This window comes from Myotis davidii, unplaced genomic scaffold (genome assembly GCF_000327345.1).
Source record: "Myotis davidii unplaced genomic scaffold, ASM32734v1 scaffold281, whole genome shotgun sequence".
NCBI classification, from domain to species: Eukaryota; Metazoa; Chordata; class Mammalia; order Chiroptera; family Vespertilionidae; genus Myotis; species Myotis davidii.
This window is the reverse complement of record NW_006293784.1, coordinates 6,964,553-6,978,302: the sequence shown is the minus strand read 5'-3', so window position 1 is coordinate 6,978,302 and position 13,750 is coordinate 6,964,553. Positions and strand designations below refer to the sequence as shown.

Genomic DNA, 13,750 nt, shown 5'->3' with positions numbered 1-13,750 from the left:
GTGAAATTCTGTTGATGTTAAATTTGAGACACAATTTAAAGTGCTTTAGGATTTTTCAGGTTAGCAATCAAACACTACTCTTTGCATCACTGTATAAAGTAAGAGAGACAATTAATTACACTTGTTAATATTCTTATTACATACTACTTAAAACTGCCTGGAGACTAACTGCAGGAATAATGAACTGAAAATTTCTTTGTAAGGTCATTGAAAGGGATTACTCACACTTGTACTTTCCAAGTGTGAGTAATTCATGCAGCAACCATGAATTCTGCACTTTCAACCCTTTTTCAATGTTGACAGGCTCAAGGTCTCCAATCCCACTTAGGCCTCTCTGGCCCAGTAAAATTACTCCATGTAGTCTTGGTAGGTTCTTTCTCCATTTCCCAAACCAGCTATTTGCAATCTTTAGGATTTCCCTCAAGCTTCTTAGCCATCTTCTTATCCTGGCTCTCACATCTGATCTGGGAGTGTAGGTCCTTTCTTGTATCATCATGTAAAACATGGACACAGCACATTTGTTGATTTTATTAGAGTTCATCTGACACAGTTGCTTTTAGTTCACAAGTAAAGGTTTAATGCAAACATTTAATATTTATTTAGTACTTTTTTCTGTATATACAGTTATTAGTATAAAAAAACTGAATCTTAAAATATTCACTATTTAATATCTAAACTGAATTCAGAGCAAAATAGGAAAAATAAAAATCATAGCTTCCTCCTCGAACTGATTAACATAAGATAGTGATTAAATGGGACACTTATTAGTAAAAATACAATGATGACTTCTTCATTTTAACCAATGCATCTTAAATAATTCTAGCATAACAGAGATCAAGAAATTTGGTAATGTATTGCAAGGGTGGAGAAACAAGATGTGTACAAAAAGGAACTCCAATATTGTTGGGGTGTATAAAATGATGAAACATCAATGCAGAACAACTTGGCAATATCTATCAGAATTACAAGTGCACATTAACTTGAACCATACAGAAATCTGTAGATATATGTCTATGTGAGAAATGACATTCATATAGTTATTCATTACTATTTATACTAGCAAAAGACCTTTTTCTACCCCTAGAGAACTAAGTAAATTATGACATATCCATTCAGCTAGTATAAAAAGATAAAACAAAACAAAATATTGTGTAACAATCTGAAATGACTTGCAAAAGCTGCTAAGTGAAAACCAGTAATGTACAGAACAATGTGTATGCTACCATTTCTGTAAAACGAAAAAAAAAAAAAAAAAAGTAGACCAATATAAGTGTTTGTACATGCATAGATTAATTCTGGAAGGCTATATAATAAACTTGTGGCAGTGACTATTTGTAGAGAGAGGAAATGGGTAGATAGGAAAAAGTTTTATTCTTTGTTACACCTTTCAACCATGTTTCTCCATGTAACTATATTACCTGTTAAAAAAAGAACTGCCCCACCGGTGTGACTCATTAGCTGAGTGTCAACCCTTGATCTAGGAAGTCAGTGTTCAATTCCCAGTCAGGGCACATGCCAGGGTTGCAGGCTTGATCCCCAGTAGGGGGTGTGCAGGAGGCAGCTGATCAATGATTCTCTCTCATCATTGCTATTTTTAGCTCTCTGTCCCTCCCTTCTCTGAAATCAATAAATATCTTTTTTTTTTTTAAAAGAACTAATTATAGGCAGTGGCCAAGTAGCTCAATGGGTCACTGTGGTTTTCAACCTGTGGGTCGCGACCATCGGAAAACACATACAGCATATCAGATATTTACATTACGATTCATAACAGTAGCAAAATTACAGTTATGAAATAGCAACGAAAATAATTTTATGGTTGGGGGTTACCACAATATGAGGAACTGTATTAAAGGGTCGCAGCATTAGGAAGGTTGAGAACCACTGGATTAGAGCATCGTCCTGATATGCCAAGGTTATAATTTTGATCCCCAGTCAGATAACATACAAGAATCAACCAATCAACCAATGAATGTATAAATAAGTGGAAAAACAAATCAATGTGTGTTTTTCTCTCTCTCTCCCTCCCTCTCTAAAATCAGTAAAATTTAAAATAAAAATAAAAAGAACTCACTATAAAGTAAGCAATGTAAATAGACATAAATCAGTATTTGTGACTTTCTTAAAGTTAGTAAGTATTCAGAATGTCCACTACTAGTGTCAATGTGTGATTTATAATAATAAATAACAGAGCTGTATAATTTTCTATTGCTGCTTCTGTATGCCTTTTATTGGGGGACTGCATCTTGAGAATACTAAATTTCTCTTTTTCTTAAAATGTATTTTATTGATTTTTTACAGAGAGGAAGAGAGAGAGATAGAGAGTCAGAAACATCGATGAGAGAGAAACATCGATCAGCTGCCTCCTGCACATCTCCTACTGGGCATGTGCCCGCAACCCAGGTACGTGCCCTTGAGCGGAATCGAACCTGGGACCTTTCAGTCCGCAAGCCGACGCTCTATCCACGGAGCCAAACCAGTTTCGGCTAAATTTCTCTATGTACTGACCTTTGGTTTTCAGTGTTTTGAGGACACATAGCTGGGGTTTCAGATGATGAATTTTTAGGATTTTCTTCTTTCACTTCCTCGGTCTTATCAGCTTGGGAAGTCCTTTTCTGGAAATAGGATGCTGCAGATGCCTGTAAAAGTAAACATAATGAGTACTGCAACAAAATCTAGTATGGTTTTATATGTTACAAACAAGCTTTGGAAAAAGTGGAAAAATATTTAGAAATCTCATACCAACATGGTAAGTCCTGAAGTTCTCAATTAAAAATAAGTATGCACACACACACACACAGAAACACACACACACACACACATTTTCAAATTCCATGTTTTCTAAATGAATAAAATTATATGAGATGGAAAAGATACATAATAGATCTATTTTACTGATAACAAATATAGAATAAAATCTGGGAGGTAAAATCAGAATACAGAACAAGAAAGTAGAGCCAGGTGCTACACCAGTTGTCATTAAAATGTGGGAAATTAAAAAAACAGAGATGCCGGAATCCCCAAGGTCTATATATATATATTAGAGGCCCAATGCACAAAATTCGTGCAAGAGTAGGCTTTCCTTCCCCCGGCTGCCAGTACCAGCTTCCCTCTGACACCTGAAACCCAGGCTTTCCTCCAACCGCCTGCAGGCATCCGGGATCCAGGCTTCTCTCTCAGCCTGGGCTTCAATGGAAGGTCATTTGGTCTAATTAGCGTATTATACTTTTATTATTAACACACACACACACACACACACACACACACACACACACACGTATTTTAAAAATGATTCTGAAGCAAAACCAGAATTGAGAACCTTTGCCCTTGCTAGGCAATCAATTTTAAACAACAGAGCAGAAATTTCCAACAAAAGAACTAAATGAAATAGAGGCAAGCAAATTGGAGTTCAAACAAATGGTTATAAGGATGCTCAAGGAACTTAGTGAGAACTTCAACAATATGAAAAAGGACATAAAAAACATAAAAAAAGCCCCACAGAAATGAAGGACACACTTACTGAAATGAAGAATAATTTACAGGGAATCAACAGTAGTGTAGATGAAGCTGAGAATCAACGTAGTGAATTGGAATATAAGGAAGCAAAAACCACCCAATCAGAATAGCAAAAAGAAAAAGGAATTTTAAAAAAACAAAGACAGAGTAAGAAACCTCTGGGACAACTTCAAGCATACCAATAAGCGTATCATGGAGTTGCTGGAATGAGAAGGCAGCACAAAAGTGAGAACCTATTTGAAAAAATAACAACAGAAAACTTCTCTAACCTGCTGAAAGAAACAGACATATATAAGTCCAGGAAGTATAGTCCCAAACAAGATGACCCCAAAGCGGCCCACACCAAGACATCATAATTAAAATGCCAAAGGTTAAAGACAAATAGAGAATCTTAAAAGCAGCAAGAGGGAGTTACCTACAAGGGAGCTCCCATACACCTGTCAGCTGATTTCTCAACAGAAACTTTGTAAGCCAGAAGGAAGTGTTGAGATATATTCACAGTGAGGAAAACCAAGAACCAACCAAAATTACTCTACCCAGCAAAGCTATCGTTTAGAATTGAAAGTCAGATAAAAAGCTTCCTAGACGAAAAAGCTAAAGTTCATCACCACCAAACTAGTATTATCCTATATAAGAGCCACAAAATATGGCGGTGCCCACAGCAGGGTGGGAGGAGGGGGGTTTCCATAACATAAGATGGCTGTGCCCACAGTGGAGGCCGAGTTCCCATAACGAGACTTAACGAGCAATCAGCAGGGACCTGAGGCTGCGCCCCCCTGGGACGCTTGACGGGGGGCCACAGGCCACCCCCCCTGCCCTGATGCCAGGCCAGGGCCCTCAGGCCGCCCCCCCCGCCCTGGCACCAGGCCAGGGGACCTGAGGCCGTGTGCCCCCCACCTGTCAGGGATTGACGGGGGACCTCAAGGTGTGCCCCCCAGCCGGGGCTGGGCCGGGGGACCTCAGGCCCCCCCCCCGCCCAGCGGGGCTTGACAGGGGCTTTGAGGCTGCGCCCCCCTCCCAACCCCACCCAGTGGGACTTTATGGGGGACCTGAAGCTGTGCCACCCTCCTAGTGGGTCTTGACAGGGTACCTGAGGCTGTGCCCCCCACCCAGCAGGGCTTGATGGGGGACCTCAGGCCACGCCCTCCACCTGTCAGGGCTTTACGGGGGACCTCAGGCTGTGCGCCCCTGTCCAGCAGGGCTTGGGGTGTCAGGGCTTTACGGGGGACCTCAGGCTGTGCCCCCCTGTCCAGCAGGGCTTGACTAGGGTGGGACTGGTCGGGTTTGGAGCTAGCCCAATGGGGGTAAGGCCAACCGAGTCTGGGTCTTGCACAATTTCGAGGTGCATGTGGGTGGGTGGGAACTTGACTCTGGGTCCCCTGGTGCGCCCCTGACTCTGAAAAGAGGAACATTTTCATATACATTTTACTAATTTTCTTTCATCTGACACTTCTATTATAGAGAAAGGGCAAATAGCAATATTAAAATATTTCCTCAATTAATCCCCTTATATGGTGCACAAATTTCATGCACCAGGCCACTAGTATGAAATATTAGGGTCTTCTTTAAGAAAAAAAAGATAGCTCTACCCAGTTTGGCTCAGTGGATAGAACATCAGCCTGTGGACTGAAGGGTTGCGGGTTCAATTTCAATCGAGGGCATGTACCTCTGTTGCAGGCTCAATTCCCTGACCCTCGTCAGGGCTCGTGTGGGAGGCAACCAATGTCTCTCTCAAATCCATGTTTCTCTCTCTCTGTCTCTCCACCTCCCTTCCACTCTCTCTAAAATATAATAGAGAGGGAATATGCAAATTGACTGTCACTCTGCCACAAAGATTGCGGTGCCCACAGAAAAATACCCTTGGGTGAGGATTAACAACAACAACAAAAGATAAAAAATACGAGCAATAAAATAGCAATAAATACATATCTATTTTTTTAAAAATATTTTATTGATTTTTTACAGAGAGGAAGGGAGAGAGACAGTGAGTCAGAAACATCGATGAGAGAGAAACATCGATCAGCTGCCTCCTGCACACCTCCCACTGGGGATGTGCCTGCAACCCAGGTACATGCCCTTGACCAGAATCGAACCTGGGACCCCTCAGTCCACAGGCCAACGTGCTATCCACTGAGGCAAACCGGTTTTGGCTAAATACATATCTATTAACAATTGAATGAAAAACAGAATCAACAAACAAGCAGAAAAGAAACATACTTTCAGATACAAAGAACATTTTGGCAGTTGCCAGATGAGAGAGGGATTAGGGGGATGGGTGAAAAGGTGAAGAGAATAAGAAATACAAATTGGGCCGAAACCGGTTTGGCTCAGTGGATAGAGCGTCGGCCTGCGGACTGAAAGGTCCCAGGTTCGATTCCGGTCGGGGGCATGTGCCTGGGTTGTGCGTACTTCCCCAGTGGGGGATGTGCAGGAGGCGGCTGGTCGATGTTTCTCTCTCATCGATGTTTCTAACTCTCTATCTCTATCTCTCTCCTTTCCTCTCTGTGAAAAATCAATAAAATATATTTAAAAAAAAAAAAAAAAAAAGAAATACAAATTGGTAGTTACAGAATAGTCATGGGGATGTAAAGTGTAGCATAGGGAATATAGTCAATAATATTCTAATAGCTACATACGGTGTCAGATGGGTGTGAGATTTATCAGGATGCTCACTTAGTAAGTTATATAATGTCTAATTACTGGGATGTACACTTGAAATTAATATAATATTGTATGTCAACCATAATTGAAAAATAAAAAATGATTAAATGGCAAGAAAAACAGTTATAAACAACTGGAGCCTCCTGGAACAGTGAACAAACAGACAAAAAGTAAGACAAACAGATCTGTGCCTTCTGCAGATGTGGGTAGTTGAAACAGTACCTGCTTAGATTTTGGCTTTGGAACTAGAGGCTTTATTACTGGAGACTTTTCATCATTTGTAGCTCGATTAAGTGCAGTAGATTTCTTATATGATTTGTTCATATTGTCTAAAATATTAGCAGAACGTCCTGAGTTCACTGAAATGGCTGGCTCTTTGGAATTGGCTGATACCTAAAGAGCAAACTTGTATAAGCATTTTATGTTTAAAGAAGTAAAAGAATCCCAATAAATTTATTCTTCCTTAAAATTTCAGTTAAGTTTATATTGTAGTTTCATTTTTGGAACTGAATGCATTTGGTACAACCCAAATTAAGATTGATCCACATATTTCCAAATACCACATCCCCAAGAAAAGCAGAGAGTATTTCAAAACAATAGGTACTTAGAAGATATGTAGAAAATATACCTTATAGCCCAAGTGTGAACTTGTACTGCTTTTGTCTTTGTTTTCACAAAGATCTGCTATAGTCGTTAATGCCTCCAATCTGGGGAGGGTCATCAGGTGGTTTGAAATATTTCTCTGTATGGAAATGTATTTAAATAGAAAATATTACTGGAAAGAGTTTACCTTGAAGGGGTTTACTCGTCCTGTGTTACTGGAGGTAACTGCACCTTTCATAAGAAAGAAACCTTCACTTAATAGTGATAAAACACAGAAGACATCTGACTTCTACAATAATAAATGAAACATTTTAATCTGTATTATATAAAAATAAATGTACTCTGTAACTTTAAAAGTATTAACAATTGTATATGACCTCCTTCCTATTTCCAAGACAAAATAAAAGCTTTTAGATGGGAACTATACCAACCCAGTACATGCAGATCTATCCTTTTCTCCTGTTACCACGGAAGAATGGTGTCTTATTTTAACTAAGATTAGTAAATCCTCTCCTTGTGCTTTCAATCTTACGTCCTCCTGCTTTGTCACGAAACTTGTCCTATAATGGCAACACCATCTTAGACTTCCTTTCCCTCTTTACTGGCTGTTCAAGTTTCCCAACTTAAACAAACAAAATACAAACTCTCTCTACCCCACATCCCCTCCAGCCACCACTCTGTCTCACCTCCTCACATCAGCCAAATTTCTCAAGAGCTATCTACATGGCTATTCCCATTTCTTAACGGCTCATATATATTCCAACATCCAATACAATATGGCTTCCAGCCCCCCTAACCACCCTACAGAATCTGTTCTTGCTAAGAAATCAATAAAACTCTATGTAGCCAAATCTGGTGGATACTTTTCAACAACAAAAAAACCAAACTAACAAAACATAAAAAGAAAGCCCTAAAGGGTAAAGTATATTTGAGTAGATGTATCACTTTAGACTACTTACAAAATTTTTGTGATATTACAAAATTACAAATATTTCCTACCTGACTTAACAGCTGGTACATCAGAGGAATTTGCATTTTTGGAAAATGGGTTCTGTCCTATGGAATAATTAGATAATACAATATAAATGGGAATATAAAGTCACCCTCTACAATCAACATGATGTCTTGAAAAAGTATGGGTACAGCAGTCTCCCCTTATCTATGAGGAATACGTTCCAAGACCCTTAGTAGATGCCTGAAGTCAATAACAGCACATACAGGGTGGGCAAAAGTAGGTCTATAGTTCTTTGTATGGAAAATAATAAAATAATTAACAAATAATAAAAGAATAAACTGTTTTGCATACTCGCAACTGTAAACCTACTTTTGCCTTATCCTGTACATACCTGATAAAGTTTAATTTATAAATTAGGCACAGTAAGAGATTAGCAACAATAACTAATAATAAAATAAAATAATTATAACAACATATTGTAATGTTATGTGACTGTGGTCACTCATCTTGGGATCCTTGCTGAAGTCTTCTAAAGGCTCACTGCTTTCTAGTACAACATGCTATCATCAGCCAGAACATTTTCTGTTCACGTCTTCCACTACATCTTAACTAAGCCCTTACCACACACCATGGCCATAACTTTTGCACGTTTGAGGTGTGACAGCAAAACTAGCACAAATTTCTTTTTCTTTTTTACCATAGATCTTACTAAGTTCAGCATCATACAATTTTTTCTTTCCTTATAAAGTTGAGAACTTTTATCTTTTCACTTAAAGGAAGAACTTTATAGCTTCTCTTTAGCATAACTTAATTGCCAGCATCACTCTTGTGCTTTGGGGCCATTATTAAGTCAAACTAGGGTACATGAACACAAGCACTTCAATACCACAGTTGATTTAATAAATGAGTGACTAATAGGTGGGTAGTGTATACAATGTAAATACAATGGACAAAGGGACAATTCACATCCCAGGTGAGATAGATCACACAGTGCGAGATTTCATCATGCTACTCGGAATGACACAATTTAAAGCTTATGAGCTGTATATTTCTGGAATATTCCATTTAATATTTGAGACTGCAGCTGACTGTGGGTAACTGCAACTGCAAAAAGCAAAACCATGGATAAGGGGGATCTACTGTATTCAATTTTCCTAGCTAAGTAAAGTAGGGAAAACCCCGCACATATTTCTTATCTTTAAATTGCCTTGAAAATGTATCTTACCATGCTTAGGTACTTCTGATGTTTCTTCTGTATCATCAGCTTCCCCAGTGTCTTCTGCTTCTTCTTCAACTTGATTTCTGAGCCTTGGCTGGCTCCACTCTGTAGGAGTATTACTGTAACTAAAAGATAATATTATTCAATAAAGAGCTACATGCAAAGACCAAGTTAATATTCAGATTGGTAAAAAAATAAAATAAAATAAAAAAATTCAAAAAACTGAATATTTCTTACCCAGCACTCAGCTGTTTTCTGAAATCTCCTTCCTCTTCCTCCTCTTCCACCTGGGTTGCTGCCAACTCTGCTGCCTTCTCTACGGCCAATTCACTAAGTCTTTGGGCCAATATTAATCTCCGAGAACGAGAAGCATATTTAATGGCTAAATTCACAGCATTTTGAGTCATCAGTTCAGCAAGTTCCACACAACGAAATTCTCGCTCCAGTTTACAGGAAAGCTAGCCCCAAAGGAAAACAAAACAAAACAAAAAAATCAAATCATGTTGTTAAACTTTTTACTAGTAAAAATAAAGGAATGAAACTACTAGTAAAACTGAGAAAAGAGCTTTCTAGATACCGTATCTCACTGATTCTAAAATGCACATTTTTACACATCTTAACATCTCTGAAATTGGAAAGTGTGTTACAGTTCATGGTAGGTCAGAGTTTAATTGGCAGCCATTTTTTTTTCTGTCTCAGTGGTTTAAATGAATAAAACAATAGTGCATTTTATAATCAATAGTAGCTTAGATTGGCATATCAATTTAAGCTATTCATTGCAAGGAAAGTAAGAGATTCATTTAAAATTCAAATGTGGTTCTCCTAAATTTGTTTCCCACCCTTGCCAAATAGGGTAGCAAATTCAAAGAAGGAATAAATTGTAAATGATTTGTTACTATTTTGCCTAGAATTGGCACACAAAACTACTAAATGAATTTGGTGGTGTAGCAGGTTTACCCAATAGTTTTAAAGTGTGATTGTCTATGATCTCAAACTACCAGAAACAATCACACAAACTCCAAATTAGCAAACAACTTCCTTTACACCTTGCTCTATTTTTTTATATTTAACAATATAAAACAAAGGGCATTCACTTAAAATCTCTTAGAAAATAGACTAGATTTCTATTGGCATTAATTTTGACAACTCAAAGTGAGGCAACTCAAGTTCAATGTGAGAAAAATTAATATTTCGAAGACTATTAAGGGTCTCAGAATTCATAAGGTAGAAGGACTATTTTGTTACTTAGACGTCACATGTCTGACTCATTAAACAGAATCTTTGGATATTCACCTGCAAGTTCTTCTCAAGTTTTCTAGTATCACTTATCTATAAGCAGTACTTTTCAATCAGGGTGGTACCCTGTCTCAGGGGGGCATTTAGAAATAAAAGGGAGTATAGTAAGACCTTATTTAACATGGCTGATGGGTTCCTAGAACTGCGACTTTAAACTAAATAATGTATAACAAATCGCCCGGCCAGTGTGGTTCAGTGGTTGAGCATCAACCTATGAACCAGGAGGTCACAGTTTGATTCGAGGTTGGAGCACATGCCCAGGTTTCAGGCTTAATCCCCAGTCGGGGGCATGCAGGAGGCAGCCTATCAGTGATTCTCATCATTGATGCTTCTCTCCCTCTTCTCTCTCTGAAATCAATTAAAATATATATATTTTAAAAAGAACATATAACAAACCAATTTTACTATAGGCTAATTGATATAAACAAGAGTTGAGTTCTTACTGCTTATTTCTGGTCATAAAAGTTTTACCAAACTTCCCAAAACAGTTCTAATATTAAAGATTGAAATAAATGTGTGTTATATATGTATTTAAGAAAGATTAATAAAAATGAGTAAGATAGCCCTAGCCAGTTTAACTCGGTGGTGATAGAGCGTCAGCCTGGTGACTGAAGGGTCCCAGGTTCGATTCCAGTCAAGGGCATATGCCCGGGTTGTGGGCTCGATCCCCGGTTGGGGGCATGCAGGAGGCAGTTGATCAATGATTCTCTCTCATCATTGATATTTTTATCTCTCTTCCTCTTCCTTCCTCTCTGAGATCAATAAAATTATCTTAAAAAAAAATAACTTAAAAAAAGAGTAAGATAATTATTTGCCAACCCACCATTCCAGTTCAGGGTCACAGGTGACTAAGCCTATCCCAATAGCTCAGGGCACAAGGAGGGAATCCACTCTTGAAAGAATGCCCTTCCATCACAGGATGCACTCACCCACACACCCATACTCACTATGGGACAAATGTAGACACGTTATCCACCTCATGTGCACATCTTTAGAATGTGGGAGGAAACCTGAGTACCTGGAGAATACCTCCCCCAGACATGGGGAACATGCAAACTCCACATAGTCAGCGGCCTCTGCCGGGAGTTGATTTTTTTTCTCATCAGTTATAACTTATTGACGTTGAATGAAATGATGGTATTTAAGGATCTGTTGTAGTAAGATTCTCAGAGTAACTAGGTTGAAGAGGCAATTGCCAGGGGACCAGAATGTTAAAGACCAGTCCCCAAAGCTACTAGTATCCTCCTGAGAAACACTGTTCCAGAGGAAACGCTCCTATAAAACTAAATGGTAAACAAATCAAACGTTTCCTTAAAAGTGTTAGAGACAGTAAAAAGGTTACTAGTGCCTAGATCACAAATGACACTTTTGTTCCTTCACAAAAGGAACAAAACTTACTCTACAATAAATGAATTGAATTTCTTTAGTACTAAAAATTCAAGGCTGTGTTGCATAGCGAACAGTGAATACCATGTTTTGGAGACCTTAGTTACAATTAGCTCTGAAGTCTTAGATAACACTTTTCCCTCATAACTCTTTTCCCTTGACTTTAAAATTAAAAGTCTGGACCATTTACTCTCTCAAGAAATACTGAGGTCTACAGTCTATTCGATTCCATTGAGTACCTGGCATGGCCCCTGCCCTCAAGGGGCTTACAGCTCAGTGCAAGTTGAGCAGAGAAGAAATTACATTACACTCCTCTCCATAAACCAAATTTATCTCCAAAAGTAAAAGTACTTAAATATCCCAGGCACCAAATATGATCACTGGCTATAGATATACACAGTAAGAGGATGACAAAAAAAATAGATATACCTAAAATCCTTATGAAAGTTCTGAAGACTGCCCACCCTTGGAGGTTTAAAAGTCTAGAAACATTGTTGTACAGGATAAGAGCAAGAGTTAGAGGTCCTGATTCTCAAATATTATTAAGCATTGAAATCACTTGCAGAACCTGTTAAAACAGTGCAGTGGGTAAAAGCAAAAAGGGAGGTTGCACCAGAACAGTTCATTACTGCCTATAATCTTAGATACAGGGTAATGTTTTAAATATTTTAAATGCAATGTCCACAGGAAAACTGAACCTTTTTAAGGGAGAAAAACACCACTGGATACAACTTAACAATTCTAGGCTGTGGAACTCAGTGCCAATTCACATACCTTTAAGAGATTCAAACTTAGAAAAATATTTAACTTCCATTTTTTTTCAGTATATTTGACTTACTGCAAGCATTTTCAGTAAAAGTTCCTGTTGTTCTTTTATTGCTTGATTTTTAGTGTTCTCTTCATATTCATAACCATTTTTAGCTAAATAATCAAGGTGGTTGTGAAACATAACTGAACGCCAAAACTGTTCCTATAAAAGTGAAAAAAAATTGCTTAGAGTCAACTACCACTTAATACCAGGTAAGTTTAAATATTTATCTTAACATCAGCTTCTGAATAAAATATTTTCTGAAATACTCATCTGTATAGCATCAAATTCTAATTAATGTGATATTATGGCTTGACTTTATATCCTATCCTGAAAAGGAGGGCAGAGAAAATAGAATGTTTTAAACCGTTTCCTAGCTACTATAGTTAATGCTCAGAGAATTTGGTAAATTAGTTTTTTAGAAGCCAATTTGTTTCTTGTTTAGAATTGCAAGACTTCAAATGACTTTTGATGATGCAGGACTAGGACTAGGATGAATCAAGCCAGGTGCCTATGGCACAAAAATGTATGGAGGCACACCCCCTCAGGACTTGTCTGACCTTGACAGTGAGTGCCTTACACTAGTGAGGCACTGAGGACACTACCCACTTACCTCACAAAGTCCTTGGCAGCAGTGATGGCAATCAGGTGCCTTGGTGATCATAAGCAGTCCCCTCCCTCTCTGCTACCTCTATCTATCTAATTATAAAGTAATGAATACTCAACACTGGTCATCAGGATCATTTTTAAATGGCTGTGTCATAGGCAGTGCAATATCAAATTTAGAGTGTCAAGGCAAGATTCCCACGTACCTCCATCTGTCCCTTCTCTGTTGCAACCTGACAGTAAGGAAGTTGAAAGGATAATACGGCTACAGCAGGGCGTGGAAGGGTGGGAGGAAACCGAGAGCCTTTACAAGGAATGCACCTGTCAGTAAAGAAAAAGTCTCACCATAAAAACCTGTAATATTAAATTAAATATACCTCTTCAAGATAATGGCATTCATTAATAAAATGAATCTTCTTGCTTGAATAAACATTAGATGGAACAGTAAAAATCCTTATAGGTTCAAAACTTAATCTCTTAAGATAAAAATGTGAATTCTTTCATTCAAATTACTAAGTAACTTGATTCCTGGGAATAACATGCAAAAAATAACAAACACACTCCAGTTGGTAATAAAAATGTCCATAATGGAATATTTGAAGATTCTGAAAAGGTAAGACAGAAATATTAGCCAACAATGCCTCTATGGCTCTCTACTAGGTTTGCTCTGCATTTTCTAAGACCATGTTTTCTCAAACTTCCC

The 13,750-nt window shown here is 38.2% G+C and overlaps 1 protein-coding gene across 2 annotated transcripts in view; it reads right to left on the bottom strand.

The window, feature by feature from the left end:
- Positions 1 to 13,750, bottom strand: part of WDHD1 (WD repeat and HMG-box DNA binding protein 1) — a 59,029-nt gene that overhangs the window by 4,803 nt on the left and 40,476 nt on the right. The window contains exons 17-24 of one of the 2 annotated variants that reach the window (XM_006767692.2): positions 13,254 to 13,368; positions 12,472 to 12,603; positions 9,189 to 9,409; positions 8,958 to 9,076; positions 7,777 to 7,833; positions 6,965 to 7,008; positions 6,397 to 6,567; positions 2,506 to 2,636 (exon numbers count right to left, since the gene is read on the bottom strand). In XM_006767692.2, the coding sequence (XP_006767755.1) occupies positions 2,506 to 2,636; positions 6,397 to 6,567; positions 6,965 to 7,008; positions 7,777 to 7,833; positions 8,958 to 9,076; positions 9,189 to 9,409; positions 12,472 to 12,603; positions 13,254 to 13,368 (990 nt within the window). Of the gene's footprint in view, positions 1 to 2,505; positions 2,637 to 6,396; positions 6,568 to 6,605; positions 6,917 to 6,964; positions 7,009 to 7,776; positions 7,834 to 8,957; positions 9,077 to 9,188; positions 9,410 to 12,471; positions 12,604 to 13,253; positions 13,369 to 13,750 lie in introns of those variants that run through there. The other variant, XM_015566504.1, reaches the window with a different exon arrangement.